Source organism: Rhodamnia argentea, chromosome 5, assembly GCF_020921035.1.
Source record: "Rhodamnia argentea isolate NSW1041297 chromosome 5, ASM2092103v1, whole genome shotgun sequence".
Lineage (NCBI taxonomy): Eukaryota > Viridiplantae > Streptophyta > Magnoliopsida > Myrtales > Myrtaceae > Rhodamnia > Rhodamnia argentea.
The window spans coordinates 25,651,355-25,669,924 of NC_063154.1; the positions used below are offsets into that span (position 1 = coordinate 25,651,355).

Sequence of the window (18,570 nt, forward strand, 5' to 3'; positions counted from 1 at the left end):
AATACAGCTACCCATGGAATGTCTACTTTTTATTAGAGAGAACATTAACTTTACATCCATTGTTTGAACACTAATCTTTAATAAGTACCGACGGTGCCAACATAGAACCCTAAGTGTAGGTAACTTTAAATGGTCAAAATGAAAAATCAAGTTTTGTTTAATAGTAGCCATCAATTGAATGCCAAATGCAATCAACTTTTCAGTGAACACAGAAAGCAAATATATTTGGCAAAAATAGTGCCGCGGATATTCTAATTCTACCAAAAGCCCTCCAGTTGAGAGACTTAAGTAGCTTCTTCTTCAAAGCATTCAGTGATCGGTTTTTTTTTTTTTAAACCTAATTGTTTAAAATAGAAAGATAGTTGTTCCTATCAAACATTCTCGATCTTATTCAGGGCTGAATGCCAAAATTTCAACACAGAAGTTGCATGTTTTGGCAACTAGGATACCTTGTCTTTAGAGGTTTTTTCCCATCTTATATATGCTGGAGAATCTGAAGCAAGACGATACTCAAGTGTTTCATGTATATCCTCCAGAAAGTATGATTTCACAGGGTGTGTCCGGCCTTGTGCTGTTATTACAGGGCAGTTACCAAAGTACCTTGAGAACAAAGCTGAATCCACTGTTGCCGACCTGGTAAAAGAAAATAAAGCAGATGCTAGGGTTACCGGAAGCATGTCAAATGAAATAGTTCAGAACAATATTATCCAATTTAAGAGGTCAACTTACATTAGAATTACTTTGAGCACCTGCCCATCGTGAGCAGTCTGTCTCTCAAGAAGATTCTTCAAGATAATAAGTAGAAAGTCACCCTGTCATGGGGAAGAAACTGGTCAATGTTTTTCCAGGTCATATGCTTCATTCAGCAGTACAAAGAACATGCTAAATTTACTCATACATAGGTTCCACAACAGAGAAGTAAACACAATTGTCAGAGGGGAGGGGATCAAATAGACATAATCGCTAACTGTGTGATCCAGTCATGTGTTATTCACACCATAAGAGAAAGTTTTCCCACTTCATCCATTATTCACCCAATAATAGAAGATTTCCCACTTCATCCTTGTTTGGCCACGACTTTATGGGCAACTCCTATTACTCACACTACCTCAATCTTTATTATTTCAACCTCTTGTGCTTGCTCTTATGCAAGGGTGTCTTGAATGTATACATCAATGTACCTGGCTAGTCTGATGCGCAATGTTTAGGTACAGGGACCCAGTCAAAGAGGCCAAAACTTGCCTTTGCATATACAGATAAATCTATGCAACAACAGAAAAGAATGCATTTTGAGCAAATAAGGATCATTGCCCTTTTTACTTTCATCTCACTCAAATTTGACCATTTCACTTCTCTTGTCAAATGTTTGAAATAATTGAACGTCCGCTTATATCGCCTAATCAGACTATTCTTTGTTCTTAAGATCCACTAAAGTACTTCATGTCATTCTTCATTAAACAATGGTTTAGGCATGTAGAGCAACAAGCTGATGGGTGGTCCGACTCATCTGCAAAGATGTATCTCTTAATATGGCCTTAGACAGGAAAATAAGGTACTATTAGGATATTATATGAAAGAGGATGAGATTGTAATTGTACCTCTCTCCAATGCCGACAAATAGCATTTGGAAATGTAGATTTATCCCTTAATTTTGGAGGAGAGCTCAAAAATCAGAATGACCCAAACTTAGAATGTACGACAGCATGACCTAAATTTTGACACCTATTTTGGTTGAAATTTAACAGGAAAGTTGCCATCATAGCAACTCAGAAGAGTAGAAGGCATCATGACAAAGCTTCAAATTCAGAAGAGCGCAGTTAAAGAACAAAATCAGATCATACAGTTTACGTGCAAAGAACAACTAAAAGTACCACAAATCTCATTCACCATTGGACAGGAAAACTTATAGTCACAAATATGAATAGAGTGATAAAGAAAAAATTGAAAGAAAGATGAATGGATTGACCGACGACAAATAGATTGGCGCAGCAATCCTTTTCCAAGTAGAAAAAGGAAACTCAGAAGGAAACCAATTAGACAAGATCAATGACAGAGTTCCAATTCTACTAGGCTGAGTTCTAACTGTGTTAGGATAAGTATCCTAACATAACTAAGTCAAAACGACTTAGTAACGCTGCTAGGAAACCTGACTTGCATCATGAACAGATGCATTACTCCATCTGCATTAAGCTTAAGATATTCTGTAGAGGGAGGTCACATGTAGCTAAGTCCACTGTAAACCCCATAGGAAGTGGTATAGAATACCACTCCCTCTCACATGCAAACTGGGTTAAGAACAACACATGGAATTGATGAACAGAGAGCCACATGCAAAACAACCATTAATCAAACCTGGCTCCAATAGTATGTTACAAGTCAAATGTAAAAGTTAAAGCCACTAGGTTGAGGAAGCAGATTTATTTAAGGCCACTATAGACCTCATATACAAGCAATGTCAGTAGTCTAATAGTGTCGATACCTTAATACTTGGAACAACATCTACTTCTCTATTATTTACCCACAATGGAGAAATCTTGCACTTGAGATCAAAATGTTAGATTCATCCAAATCCCATCATCATTAACTTGAAGTAACTCGTTTTATATGCATATTCTTAAGTGCTTCACCACAACCTTATTTACCCGTTTATTTTGCTCCCTTGCATGCAAACTTTCTTCCATCAATAATTTCTGTTATTGAAATCCTTTGTTGTCAAGCATGACAACGTCCGTGCCTTGACGATCTCAGAAACATTCTAGAGAATAAAGGTGCCCCTACGCCAATGATGACTAAAGAATGTGACACACTAATTAATAGACAATCGATTTTCAATGAGGTATAAGAATAAAATGCAGGCTTGCAAGGTACCAAGATAAGAATTTAACAAATTGTTCCTTTGCCAAAAATTTCCATTCCATGATCTTTTTTCCCTAAGTGGCGCCTTCTTCTTGTAGCGAGAACAGTCTAAAGGATTGAACTAATATGGCATTACAATAAGAGAAGATTGAAATGAGTTTACGGCTTAACTGCGTTAAAGAAAATATTCAAAATTCTTATTTGATAACTCAACTTGATGGAAATGAAGAAAAACTCTCACATTATGTTAAAGAAGCTATAAAACCTCAGACTATTTCAAATGTTTCCAACCAATATGTATCTCATAAAGTTTTCATGTGAAACTTAAAGGAAAAAACATGAACATCAACAAACCAATGAGATGTTCTTTCTAAAATTTGCATATTAAGGTACCTTTACACAACTGACATGAAGAACTAGCATACAAGGATAGTACTAGATTGTAAATTGATCATACTTGTGTATTTTTCCATTAGAAGATTCACTCAAAAGCTCAAGCTAATAGGTAAAGGAAAACTATATGAATAAGAGGCCCTTAGAAACCCCATAGACACGCGATGTAGGATACCATGTGCAAAACCAGATTCAGAACAACAAGTGCAGTTGACGAACAGTGGCCACATGGTCAAAATAAACTTAGAGAAAAACTTGGCTGGGATACCACGTTAGAAAGTCCAATCCACAATCTTAAGCCAAGAGGTGGAGAGATAGACTACGTGAATATATGGTTCATAGAATCCCCATACACAAGCAATGCAGGATGAGACCCTTTAATAGATGAAAACCGTTAGAAACACAAGGGTAGATGAAACAGGGGATTCCCATTTGCTAGTATGTTAATGCCCCGGATCCTTGATGAAAACCGTTTGAAACAGCATATTAGGTCATACAGACACAATCTCATTAACATGATACAATTGTCAAATTGTTACCAACTCACCAACAATGACCGCTCATGGACTTCATCAACTATCACGTGGGTAATGCCGGTCAAGTTTTTGTCTCCCTGAAAATCAAAAAAAGAGAAGAGGAAACAATCAGATAGAATCAGGAGAATATCCTAATGACATCTTTCGATAAAAAACCTTTTTATTCATAAAAAGAACATCAAGCGTTCCTACTAGTACAAAGCTCCAACCGTATGTATTTTCCTTACAACTTATACTTTTCGGGTATGATGTCATATTGTGGTAAACAATCACTGTCCAAAAGCTTAAGTTGTCAGAAAAGATGCCCACAATACATATCAATCATGTTTTTTAACATCTCCAAGTACACAAATGTGCAGTGTCATAGGCTGTTTAAGAATCATGCTTCATCAACCAAAGTACATGATTGCACACAGAATAGCGAACTGCACAGCTCCTTACCACACACACTACATATATGGAATTAAAAAATAGACAACTTACAGAAATGCTCCTTAGAAGAATTCCTGTCGTGCAGAAAAGAAGCTTTGTCTTTTCATTCCTGAAATATTCGTGAACAATAACCATCAATAACTGAAGTAAAATAACAATGAAAAAGACCATAAGGAACTTATCTCGCAGCTTCATTCAGAAATAAACATGCCAAGAAATGCAGATATGTCAACACTTGGTTAAACCAAATTAAGCTACTGCATCCTAAAGGAGTGGATCTAAGGTTACATCACTGGGCCTCTTAATCCTGAAACAGACGAGCATTGAAGGCCCTACCTTTTCCATAACTGAGTTTCAATCAATGCTTCCCTCAAAGTCACAACTGATTACTGGTTCAGGAAATTTAAATTACTAAACATAAAAGCACAAAAATCTGTTAAAGCTTGAGTGGAGGGGGGCTAAGGTTCCCAGCAGTGTGGGGGCTTGCTTTTCCTAAAAATGAGCATGAGGATAGATGCGTACAATGTAGCACATCCTCATCATTACAGAAGTTTCAGCCCCATGTATAGACTGCATCACTTCCACTCTTAAACAATCAGATAAAAGGAGTTAAGCGAACTAACATGCTGAGTTTTAAAGCGAGGGAGAAAATTTGCATGTTCTCTTCTGCTTGCGAATCTCCAATTTAGTTTCTTCATTGTTGTTTCATGTTTAATTTCTTCATGGTTCTTAATGCCCTACGGCTTCGTTTACCTCTTATCTGGACTGCTCCTCCCTGATTTAATGCCAACCATTGTGATTTCTCTTCATCAGAAGTGGTCTTTTAACATGAAATAGCTTATTATCACGATAATTTCTTGCTGTCAACGGTACATCAAAAGTTTAAATCGAAAAGAAATGAGCAAGTAAAAAGACAGCAGAAAATCTCAAATTGAAACGAAAATCAGTATCGGTGAATGACCAACAAAGCTTTACCAGTTACAACCGCCACAAGAACCTTAAGTACGTATTTACTTAGTAGTCTAAGAGAAGGAGATGAAGTAAAACATTATACCGAGCGCTATCAAGCCTAACTTGATAACCAATTAAAGTGCCCTTGGAACCTGGGGAACCTTCACAACGCTCCTCAGCAACCCTTTCAGCTACAGAAATAGCCTAAAATGAGAAATCAGGTACTCTATTAGTGTGCTAAGTTTAGCAATTCATTAGAATTTAATGACAGGAATAAAAACGAAAAAAAGTGACTTCTTCACCTAGGTATTTGCTGTTGATTTGCAGTTAAGATATAAGCAATTGAGCTAATGCTTAACTAATTAATGCTTTGGTAGAAGAGAAGATTTCAGAAGTATAAAGATACAAGAATGAATAAAGGCTGAATGCTGAAAGAAGCATGATAAAAGATATGTTTCCTCTACTTCCCATTCTAGCCCCTTCAGGGTCCTTGTACATAGAGAAATACATTAGGACATCTTGTGGAACAGGGTTAAGTCCAATACGCGAGATAAAGATGGGTCAGATCAGCATTAAGATTAGCCAAGAGAAATTGATCTATTGAATCCTGAGTCCAACCTGCAGGCTTTATTGCTTTAAATTAGTGGCACATACTACTGATATCATAGTGTATGGGGATTAGGAACAGGGTATGCTGCGTGTAAAGAGTACAGTATGTTTGGGATAGCCTTTAGTTTGTTAACTTTGTTCCGAGGTACTTTTTGAAGAGTAGTTAGTTTATTCCCTCAGTGTCAGAGGAACTTCACAGTTTTTTGTGATATATTTGCTTTGAGTTGCAACGTGTAGTGTAGTCCAATAAAGGAAGCCACCACTCATTGAACTTGCTTCCAACAAATCCAAAATCCTTAATTTGGTTAAAAGAATGTTCTAAATAAGTTAAAGATTATTAGTTGTCATCTTTTGATACGACTCATTCGCATTTACCACTCATATGAGACAGAATCATTTGAAGGGTTAATCATACAGAACTCAAGAGTTTGAATCAAATCGAGTAACATGATTTTAACACTGCCAATTCGAATTGCTCGATTTTGACAACATTGATGTGGAATACTGGGGTACGAGGAAGGAAGTATTATGAGGAGAAGGAATGGTTCAGAAGAAGAGGATAAGAGGAGATGAGAGAGTTGTATATATGAGTTGGAATGGAGCTTACGATCACTCCGGTGAGGATGCAGCAGGAGTGACTGCCAGGGATAGCACAAGCATCTTGTTAGCTGGAGATTGCAAGAGAATACATCTGCAGATGAAGAAGTAAATCAGGCTTAAGCAATCAATGTTAGAACGGAGCTAAAGGGAGGATGAAAATCGAAGTGGAAGGATGATTAAAAAAATTTATAATCACTTCAAAAAGGGGAAATGAAGATGACTCTTTGAAAGAGAGAAGTCCATCGTTCAGACATGAACAAATACATGTACAGAATAGTGAAGAAATAAAAATTTTATGTTGGAAAAACAAAGCAAATACATATGCTCATCAGGTTGCTACTAATTGAAGGACAAGGATGTACTCCTCCAATTGGGTATCTCAACCCCAAATTTCCTTCTTCGAACAAGATGACGCCAAAGGCTTTTCTACTATAGTTGGGATGTAAACTGTTGGGTTTTTGCTCTCTCACCACAAAAGTATTTTCCCTTGTGCCAGCAAAATTTAACAAAGAAATCACCACCCTTCTACACGTGGACAATCTATCAATACTTGAAATTTTAAGCAGCAACCTCACGACTCAGCTTCAAAGAATGGTGTAAATAAACCACAGCAACCATAATTACAATGGGGCAGGCATAGAGATAAGGGAAAAACATTAATGAAGCAAACATTACGAGTCCATTCTCCCATGAATAATTGCAAGGTCACCAAAGACAGAAGACAGTTGAAGAAATTCTAAACTTACCGCTATTCTTCTTGGCTGTGTGCATATGATGTTACAATATCCACCACATCCTGATTCAATCATGTCATCCAATATAAATTGGGGAACCTACAGTAAAGGCCATTTAAAAGCACATAAGATTTCCCCCAAAGTTCACATCACCGCTTGAGAATATGCTAAAAATCAGATTCAATCAAGCACATCCCAACCCATCTACAATCATGCTTTTGAAATCATCAGTAAGCAGACAAATCTTCACGCAAACCAAGTGTAACCTTCACCTGAGTTGTCTTGCCAGAACCTGTTTCCCCACAAACAACAAGAACATTGTTCTCCTTCAGCAGTTGCAAAATCTCACTCTTCGAAGCAGCAATAGGCAACGCAGCTCTAGCTCTCAGCATTTCCTAAATAATAGAACAATGCTGTTTATGTATACTGAAGTTTTACTAATTGAATAAAGGGAAATCAGTTGAGTTTTACTACTGGATAATCAATAAAGAGATTGCTAGTCTCAGTATTAAAAGCATTGCAACTCTTTTTATGGCATATTCATATTTGCTGCACATGCTCACTTGTATGTTAATTTCCTAGTTGGTTGTGATATCAAGCCAATGATGTGCAAAGTGAATTACACCAGCCAGTTTATTGGTCCAACCAGGAACCGGTCTAGACCTCAAAGCAGTTATGGTCAGAAACAGACCATGCACATCAACTAAACCAAGAACCTCTTTGGCCCTGTTTATCAGACAAAAACACACACACACACACACACACACACACACACAATAGCAATGGGGACAATTCAAACCAATAGCAGTATTAGAAACATAGTGCCCCCATCTAGCCATGAGTCACTTTCACTAAGGTCTCAATTAACTTAATAGATGACCAACAAGAATGTGAATCGCATGCATCAGAAGCTTTATGAAAGTCTTGACTGAGAGCATCCCTGTTCTTTACAGGTCTTCTGCTCTCCATGTTTTCACTTGACTCTCTTTTTTCTCTCTCGTTTTTTTTTTTTCCTTTTGATGATTTCACTCAATAAATCAAAGACAGGTTCTTCAGATTCTCTTTATTGAAGTAGAGTTTTGATGGAGCCAGTGAAAGTGGGATAAATATAATGGAGCTGAAGTTCGGACCATTCGAGGGAGATATTAAGAATTTCTTTTTGAGAACTAGTTTGTTTGATGGGACGATGGGCTGACAAGTCGTGGGAGGGAGAGAGAGAGGTGGCAAAGACATCATATTAAATGAGAAGCAAGAAAGCTAAAAACCACAAAAAAAAACTTTTCCTGGTGCAGTAGCTAAACCTCTCTGATTTTGAATATGATCAATAGAAAGGTCCAATACCATCATCACAAAAGCTTGAGAAAATTTCCTGTAATCTGCCTTCTCAAATAATATATCAATGAGTCGACATAGATCCTCCTTCCACTTAAAACAGCAGGTGATTTCTATGTCAGATGACTTCCCGCAAATCCATGCAAAAACTGTTCACTCCAAGTATGTGAGAACATTTTTACATGCAAATCAAACCTTCAACTAGGACAATCCAGTCCTATGTCCTCCGAAAAGGAAATCATTTCCACAGAAAACAATAGATTTGAACCATGAAACTGCTACACACTATAAACTTGCAGTCCTCATGAATGATTTGAGTGACGATATACCCATAATTAGTTGAGACTAAGATAATAAGTCGACAGGCACAATATTACTGAAAGCAGGGTGCAGAACTGCAGATATAAGTATTTCTGACCAGATATCAACATTTACTGAAGAGAAATGATCTACTGACCTTATATTTCTGCATTTTCTTTCGACTCTCGTGTTCCTTTCTCAGGCAAGAGCTCTCTGCTTCTTTAGAGAGCTCTACTCCTGTAAATTGGTAAAGTTAGACCATAATAAATATCTCTGCCATGCTCTTCTCCATTCATTGTGATTCACTCTTTCATGAGATAATAAACATCCTTAATCAATTGATGTGAAAGTGTCGATGTATGATTTTTTTATCACATAAGAAGATCGCTAAAGGAGCATGTGCTATTCTATGCATAGAAGCCCATGGCACCAAAAATCTCTCAGAATGATTAACTACGATCTTTATCATGTAATATCGGTAGCACCAGTAAACGCCCATCCAAAATCCACTCAAGATGTGCACAGATACATTGACATGCTAGTACTTAATCACACATTTTTGGCCCATCCATTATCTGAATGTTCAAACATGCTCACATGTACAGACATGCTGGTACTTTTTTTTTTTTTTGGTCCAAAGACATGCTAGTACTTAGGTTAGATAATCTTGCAATACAGTTTAGCCACCTTCATACGTAGCTACATACTCTTATTTTTAACCTTTCATAGGAAATTTGATAGGAAGTGTTTCCTTTCTCCTATAGGCCAATCCTGCTAAATTTGCATTAAACTGGAAGCAGGGAAGTTGGAGGAGTTTTCATAAAGAAAAAATATGAAGATATAGGGGTAGCTATCATACAAGGAACTTGGCATCCTCTCTATTCTAAATGCCTCAAAATCAAATGCATTAAAAGACGACTAAAGCAGAATGTGGCAAGTCAAGCGGTTCAAATTCTCATATCGCCGGTTTTACATGAAATAAATGCAATCATCAATCTTAAAATCTCAAAGCTGTATCCAACACAAATGGCCAGACCACTTAGGCAGAAGGGAACGGTTCTTTTTCCCATGTAAAAAAAATGTAGCTTTAACTAGCATAATTTCCACCGCAGCTGACAAGACGACAAAAGGACCCATATACAGAAGAAAAGACATTCATATCAAAATCATGCTCCAATATGACCAATCCAAGGAAAACTTGAAAGTCGATGGCGTCTGCATGAACATTCCACCAGCAAATAAAATCACTCCAACCCAGATGGAACAAACATTAGGTAATGAAACACGTGAAAAAGAGCTGGACTTGGCTTGGGACAGCACCCAATTCAAGATAACAATTCATGCTCATTTGTTTTGAAAATCATAAATTGATTCGAAGAAAAGGCTGTAAACACCAAGTTCCATCAATTTGTCAATCATCATCACAACATGACAAAGGTAACATCAAAATAAATATGTGGGAATGGGTAGAAGGGTGCCAAACTAGGTACTCAGTAGCATACGAACTAAGAGAAAATGCAGTTGAAAACGCACATTCAACATAGATGTAGACCATTGCACCCACAATAGGTACATACTTTGAGTGTCTATATTGCCATGTGCACTTTTGTTTTCTTTAGCATAAGGCTCTTGAGATTTTTCCTTAAGTGATCTATCAGTGACGTCGCCCACTTCAGTTGATCTCAACAATGAGTCTACAAAATCAGCCCTTCTATCTTCCTCACTGGCTTCATTGCTAATCGACTGTTCTCCTGCATAATTCAAGATGTCAATACAAGAAGTATTGCAAGCGAAAAGAACAGTTCTGAAGATCCTGATTTCAAATTGGCCTGCCATATAACGTAGGTGCGCTGATGTAGCTCATCATGCACAACAGAATATAGTCCGAAAGATGCAGTCTTCAAACAGAAATGACTTGGAATGGAGAAACACTGACCTTCCTTCCAGTGCAGAACAAGTGAGTCATAAGGCTCTGTGATTATAAGATGAACAGGAAGATTCGGAAACAGGTGACAGAGAGCGTAGGCTGCAACTTTATTTTGCCCATCCTGTCAAAAATTTGAAAGAGGTTATACAGGCAAAGAGCAGAACAATTATTCACATTGACTAAAAGCTCTTTCTGCAAGAGAATAGGACCTTAGGTCAGAATGAAAATATGATTGTATCAATAGAACAGGCTTCTCAAAGCATCAAAGCAGATACTTGATGAATCAACCAATACTGGAGGAAAGAAGATGCAAGATGATGCAACGTAGAGGCAAGCAGGTGCTATTGGTACCCAATGTCCCATTGTCACAGTTCTGTAGTTCAACCACTAGGGTAATACTGATATTTTGATCACTAGGCACACTATAAGATGAATCAACAACACCTATGCAAAAATGAAAGACAAGTATCATTAAACCAGCTAGCTATTTGTTAAATCTGATAACAACTATTAAATATAAGGTTTCATTAAGATCATGGAAGATTAAAAACAAAAGGATGAGCGTCGTGCTCCAAAAACTAACATGGATCTCACAAACAAAAGAACTCTCAGTTTCTAAGAATCGACACTCCTCAATAAAGCTATTGAAGGTAAGTGGCTTTCCAGTTTCTTTAGAATCGACACTCCTCAATAAAGCTATTCAAGGTAAATGACTTTCCAGTTTCTTAAGGAAAGAAATTCTCTCTGGGAAAGCATGATTAGCGCCAAATACAGCTCTATCCCTGTGGTTGGTGCAAAAACCAATGAGAACTCTCCACAAGGGATCGATCTTTCAAAGCATATCAGGAAGGCAAGGCATTCTCTTAGACAGTCGATCAAATTCTAAATTTGTGAATGGATGTGAAGTTCATTTCCTGTATGTTTGGTCTGTCCCTCCTCTTAGATCTAGGTTTCCTTCTCTCTTCTCCATCACTAACGATCACAACATTGTGACAATATCTGACATTTAGTGCGTCAATTCTGAATCTACCACATGCTCTCTGGCTTTAATAATATCAGAATAGATAAGACAAGCTTCTTCGGTGTCTTTCTTACAGCGAAGTCTTCTAGGTTAAAGCGGCACACCAACATTTTCATGACTGAACACACAAACTCTATTCCCCGTGGTTGGTGCAAAAACCAATGAGAACTCTCCATGAGGGATCGATCTTTCAAAACATATCAGGAAGGCAAGGCATTCTCTTAGACGGTCAATCAAATTCTAAATTTGTGAATGGATGTGAAGTTCATTTCCTGCATGTTTGGTCCATCTCTCCTCTTAGAACTAGGTCTACTTCTCTCTTCTCCATCACCAATGATCAGAACATTGTGACGATTTCTGAGATTTAGCGTGTCGATTCTGGATCTACCACATGCTCTCTAGCCCTAATAATATCAGAATTGGCAGTTCAAGATAAGACAAGCTTCTTCAGTGTCTTTCTTACAGCAAAGTCGTCTAGGTTATAGCAGCACACCAAAATTTTCATGACTGAAGACACAAACTTACAAGGGAGCACACATATCTAGAAACAAGCCAAATCCATGTATTTGGCAACTTTTATCCAGTTCAAAGTGAAATATGGGAAAGTAATTGCATGAATGCACCTCAACATACTCATCTCAAGACAAGAATATGCATTTACAAGAGAATAAGTAGGGAGACAGTCAATGACAGAGAGAGTGTGAGATTGAGGTATAGAAAATGGCAAAGGCATAAAAAGATAATGAAAAAGGTGGCCCAGATGGTGGAACAAAAAAGTTCAATCATTCTTAATCACTGGATAGACAAGGGAAGCTGGTTTCAAAATAAGTTTTTTGCTCCAACAGAAATTCTTACTAAAAGTTAATGTCGGTTTTTCCTTTCTATCTTTGTTGTGATGTTTATCTAGTTTTTAGATAAAGAAGGCAGCGAAAATAGACAAGCACGCAAGAAAGATAGGAGATAGTAAAATGATATTAGCTAATGAAAGAAGGAAAAAAAGCAATCAATGACCAAATCACTCAATAAAGCTCAGGAGCGGTTCATGCTACAGAAGGATTAATGTGTTTTTCTTTCTTTGTTTTTGGTTCTCTCAGCTAGGCAGGTATTGGTAGGGAAGATTAAATTTGAATTTGAGATCCACTGGAACTCGGTAAGGGTGGATCACCATTTAGACCAAGCCCCCATTCCACGTACTGGGCTTTTCTTTCATTTACTTCTTAAGGGAAAGCCACTCCTTTAATGGGCTCACACACATTACCATAGCCAAATATAATATCCCACACAAAGAGGCAGAAGCATAAGAAACCAAGAAAAACGGGTACCTCAGCTGATTCCAAAACTTCACCCTGGTTAGGAAGCTGAAAAGTAACTAGTCCCCCAGCTTTTCTGCTTTTGCCTCTTCCACTGGCTTTACGGACCACACTGACAGCATAAGAAAATGCTTTTGATTCACCAGGTACTTTATTAAACTTTGGTGCTTCCCACCCTGATCTTTGACATAGTTGATGCAACACAGCTTTTGGAATTTTTTGGTGGATCCCCCTGTCAAAATCTAGTCTGCATTAAAATTTGCAATAGAACCAAGAGATAAATTTGAACTAACACTCTATTATTGCCTAGGAAAAACCTCTTTTTCTCAAAAAGATGTGTTATCCAGAGAGAAAAACCTCTCTTTTCTTTAATTTCCCAGAAAATGAACCTCTAGAAGCAAGTTCCCATCCAACAGACTTTACAACTGCCCAAAGTTACTGCTACTTGCTATAACAACAACTGAACCTTCTCTCACAAAACGGGATTGGTGTACAAATTTCTTTCAAGTCAAAACACCCAATCCAGTGTCGTCCCTGAAATCCATAAACTAATGTTCTCTGTTGATAAGGAATACCCAGTTATCCCATCTAATAACAACTGACAGAAAGATAATGTTCACAAAAACCATTGTAAGGATAATCATATCTCAAGACAACATGTCCCTGACTACAATCATCAGTATCCAACCTAGAAAAAAAAACCACAGGACCATAAACTAAAGCACCATCTGTAACACCAACTTGATCACGTTTTATCTCATCAATCATCAAGCCATCCTATATAACCGATGTCTGACAACTCAGCCTTTAATATCATCTATAAGCTAAAAGCTAACTATAGGCAGAATAGGCAGACATAAATTAGATTCTTTTTTTCTTAAGATGATACTAAGAACACCATCAAGTATGGGTAATAAGTAAAAGCAAAGACAATGCAAGCAAGCAGAAACACTTAAGAGTCCAAAATTGTTGTTTCATTGATTTGCTCTTCACATACACATAAATTATTCAAGCTACTTCATCTAGAAAGAGCAAATTCACGAAAAGCCAGAAGGAGAAAATTTTTATGGTGAAACTCAAAGAGTTATGAATGATTCAATCTCAGGGCACTCAAACATCAGATCTGAAGCTATCAAGAGTTTTGAGCAAGCTTTTTAACTTCATTCTTGTTTAAGCTGGGAATGATCTTCATGTCAGAACTGCAGGTTTATTTGGTCCTATTGAGCTACAACATGAAACAATCTATGTGATAGGTGACAAATGCAAATTCATTTCACTTGATAAGGAATTTTGCAGCATTTACATAGCACCACAAAAAAACCACAACCAGCCATTACCTTTTTCCAGATACCCTCCAAATTCTTTTCACTGCATAGTTCTCTCATTCTTTCTTTTTTTTGGAGTCTCAAAACTTCCGAAGTGACCAGTTCATTCTCCGGCGCATCATCTGAGAATAGCCCGCCAAGCTCTACTTCCCCTGATTCACCTTCTGTTGTGCTCTCTTCGCGAATAGGTAGAGTCGCATGGGTAGGTTTCTGAAGAGAATCTTTGGGGCCCTGGGAAGCCTTACTCCTGTCAACTTCAATAACATCCACATGTACAGAAGGAGGAGACGAAAGACTGATATCTCTTGATGTTGTCTCCAGGTGCTCTACAGGAAGAGAACTAGTCATACTCTCCGAAGCATGTTTGTTAGCAAAGTCCAGTGCCAATACGTCCTCAGATAATCCTGCATGTAATGGTCAAGAGAACACAATCATTACCACATAACTGTAAAACAAGACAAATCATAAAAGCAATAAAACGAACCTAGAGCAGACAACTCTTGCTTGAGGTTACGGATAATTAAGCCTGCCTTTTCCTGGCTACTCTTATCTCCTTTTTCTTTGGCTCTGGAAGCATCCAAGCGAGCAGCATGGAACTCCCTGGCAATTTCATCATAGGACCTTGGTCCACGTACCTATAAATTGGCAAAACAAGACAAATGTAAAAATGACCTTCAATCTGAAACTCATCGCACCTAATAAAAAATCTCAAAACTCAATACCATCTAATCCTCAAATCAACTCCCTGCTTGTAAAGATACTAAAAATGTCACAAGCATTGCCAGAAATGACTTTGTAATCTTAAACTTCTGCCACTAAATAAAAACTTCAAAAAACAATTCCACCTGAACCATACAGCAACTCGCAAGCAATGAACATCTCTATCATGAAGATGCCAGGTGCAACTTGCAGAAGAATACACGTGAAAGAACAAAACCATGTTGTCGAAGCTGTGGAAACATATTCAATATAGATATTTGAGACCCTCTGAAGGTCTCAACAAACATTCGGATCACAAAAGGAAGGTATCTGCGGTGCCTTAAACACAAAGATTTCATTGGAGCAAGAGAGCCTTTGACAGAGACTTCACTCAAAACCTTTGGGAAGGAGGAAAAAGGCATGTGGATGTAACTGCATTGATTGAAATTAGGTGCTTTTTCCTATATTTGAGCTCCTTTTCATTTGTTTTGTTGATCGCTTCTTGTACTCAGGTTTGAACCCCCTTGGTGCCTTATAGTTAGATTAATTTCACCAGAAAAAATCTAGTTTTTTGCCGATATCATATTTAGTATGCAGAACAGCAAGAAAAAGAAAACCAGAATACCAAATCAAATCACTCGCAAGTATCATCGATTCCTTGAGTCGCTAATACTCAAAAGTTGTCTAAGCATAATTAGCAATCTAATTAGTATTAACTTTCAGAAAAAAAAGTTACACTGCATTATAAATAAAGTAATTAAAGCGACAAAGCAAATATGTACCTTTTGCGAAGCACCTTCATCAGCCAAGTGATCTTCCCATGTATCAGAACTATCCAGCTGATGCAATACAGCATTGGGAAACAAAAATAAGTAGTTTTTATGGCAACCAAAGAATTCTATGAAGATAACATAGAAAAGTAAACAAATGTAACTCTACATTTTTTGGCAGGGAAAGATTAGAATCGGCGACATTGTTATTCACCACCAAATAACAAGTCCAGGGGTGATTGATCCGCAAATGGATCGATTCACAGCCAGAAATTGGAATCAAACCTGCCAGTTAGAAACCAGCCCATTCCTGGTTGTGTCCATGACCCAGCCAACTTCTTTTTTCTTCTTTTTTCTTCTTCTTTTTTTTTTTTTTTTGGGGGGGGGGGAGTTTGTTTCGGTTTTTGTAAGAAATCGAATCACATTGTCTAATATGGAATCACGTCTTTTAAGCGAGAGAACTGATCTCAATAGAGGGATCACGTGCATGTGTTTTCAGGTTGGAGCCCATTGTGCGATCCTTAGTAAGTCATTTGCTAACTTTTATGAAGAAAGAAAACTGATGAAAAGCCAGTTCAACTGTGGAACTGCCCTAATGAGACCAAGGACTTGTTTCCTGTCAGCACACCACCAGTTCTGGCCTATTCTCAAGTTAAATGGAACTACACACCCTTATCCAAGTTTTCAATGTCAAATAAAAAATTACCAAACAAAAGTACAATAAATAGAAGAATACACTCAGCCAATCCACAAGTATACTCGAAAATGAACTAAAAGCAAAAAGTAGCAGCATCACATGTAAAAGAAATAATCCAATTTGAAAGGTATACAAGAAAATTTTCCAAATTCAACAGCAAAAGTGATTAAGCTGTTTTGACTTAATTTTCTTTCTAATTACTAGGGAATGACAAAACAAAAGACAATTACTATATCTACATCAATGTAGCAAAATGCAAAGATGACACAATTTCCAAATTATACTTGAACCAACCTCTTCCTGCTGTTCCACATATCGTTTAATCCAATCTGCTTGGGATGGTTTGTGGGAATCCAGACTCTCATTGTCCCAATCACCCTTAACCTTAACAGAATACTGGGCAGCGTCCTCATTGACCTTTGAAGATGGGTCCACTGATGGTGTCCAATCTTCCCGTGCTGATACAAGGACATTGACAGAGCCTCCTGGCAGAACATGCACAGTGCAGCACTCGGTCATGCAGGTGCTGTAGCACAGACTCTATGTACTAAAATAATCCATTTGCTATGAGTTCATTGCTCATGTTATATTTTACCTGTACTCGCAAGTGAAGAGACCCCACTGGAGAATTTCAAAGGAAGCTCGTTCCCAGGCAAATTCAAGCATAACCAATCAAGAGCGGCCTCAAACGTGGCACTACCCTGCAAGTTTTGCAAAAAAGATAAAGAAAATCATGAACCTCAGCGCTGCACTAAACTGTTAGAATTAAAAACACTGCACTGTTGCATCGGAACAACCACTATAGCAAGGTAAGAAAAGGTTGGGCAAAAAATTTTGATAAAGAGTAGGTAATCTCTAAATAGACTAGCATAGTAAGCTGAGCCCTCTAAATCCTCTACATACAAGCGACCATTTCAATCTCTTCTCTTTTACTTTTTGGCTTCGCAATCGGTTATTCCCCGCTCTTATTCTCAACGGTTATCGACAAAAAAAAAAAAGGAAGCAACTGGACCATCAAGGCTCCCACAGAACACGTCCTCGCTACTGATCACAGAGAAACTGAAATAACATTTGCGAATTCACAGTAAACCTTGAGAGCGGAGAGAGCTCGTTCAATCTGATCATTCGAGAAGCCCTCGCAGGAGAGCTTCTCGTAAACGGACTTGAGGCGCTTGGCCTTTTGGGCATCGGAGAGGGGATCGTCCGCTGGCGCAGCAGACTCGGGCGATCGGCCGGAGGCGTTGTTGAGCAGAAGGCGGCGCAGACGACTCTCGTTCTCGGCCGATAGCTGGAGCTTGGGACCGGAGGAGGCCGAGGGTTTGGCGGTGGTGGCGTTGGGTCTCGAGGTCTGCTTCGGCTTCTGTGGCTGCTTCTTCTTCGGAGCCATTTTCTACTGCGTTTCTTCTTCACTCCCGGAAAACGGAGGGACAGAGGGAGCTATATAGGTTCCATACGGCTGCAACGGCAGGAGGTCATCTTTACACGAATTACACATTAGCCCCTACATTTTTCACCTAATTTCATTTTGCTCCTCTATTTTGATTTTCTTGGCGAATTATCAATTTATCACCTGAAGTCCAACTACCCGGTGGAAGTTTTACATGAAAAATATTCTAGCTTCAGTTCAAACAATTTCGTGTGTTTTTGGTTATAAAAATTGAATATTGAGATGACAAAATAAAGTAAAAGGAGCATTGAGTATGTCATATACAAGTCACGAGATCGGATGGTCCCTAATATCAAATTTAATTATAGTAATAGAGCGAAATAAAAAGTATAAAAATTTCGAGAACCAATTAAAATGAAGAAGAAAAAATGAAGTCCATATAATTCATAGGATAATTTATATTGGAACATTTTTATTTTAGAAGAACATCATTAAAAATCGTAAATCACGTATATTATGTCATATAAATTTGTTGAGTTTCGATGGCATGAGAAACAATCCGGGTCATCATCGGGAACATACTAAACATGATTTAGAATTGTTAGTGACATCAATCCTAGAATGTCTAAAAATTATACAAATTAGGTAAAAAACGTGAAAATTGAAAATTAAAATTAAACGTGGTTAAGGA

General features: G+C 37.8%; 1 protein-coding gene across 1 annotated transcript in view; it reads right to left on the reverse strand.

The window, feature by feature from the left end:
• LOC115727029 (DExH-box ATP-dependent RNA helicase DExH7, chloroplastic-like) overlaps positions 1-17,905 on the reverse strand; it is a 30,699-nt gene extending 12,794 nt beyond the window's left edge. The window contains 18 exon segments of the mRNA XM_030657142.2: positions 450-633; positions 730-812; positions 3,797-3,862; positions 4,269-4,326; positions 5,272-5,372; positions 7,124-7,210; positions 7,384-7,506; positions 8,901-8,980; positions 10,321-10,494; positions 10,680-10,791; positions 13,014-13,220; positions 13,222-13,233; positions 14,339-14,730; positions 14,811-14,961; positions 15,808-15,864; positions 16,787-16,977; positions 17,088-17,193; positions 17,583-17,905. Of these exon segments, the coding sequence (XP_030513002.2) occupies positions 450-633; positions 730-812; positions 3,797-3,862; positions 4,269-4,326; positions 5,272-5,372; positions 7,124-7,210; positions 7,384-7,506; positions 8,901-8,980; positions 10,321-10,494; positions 10,680-10,791; positions 13,014-13,220; positions 13,222-13,233; positions 14,339-14,730; positions 14,811-14,961; positions 15,808-15,864; positions 16,787-16,977; positions 17,088-17,193; positions 17,583-17,879 (2,481 nt within the window). The 5' untranslated portion in view covers positions 17,880-17,905.
• Between the last annotated feature and the right edge of the window lie 665 nt (positions 17,906-18,570).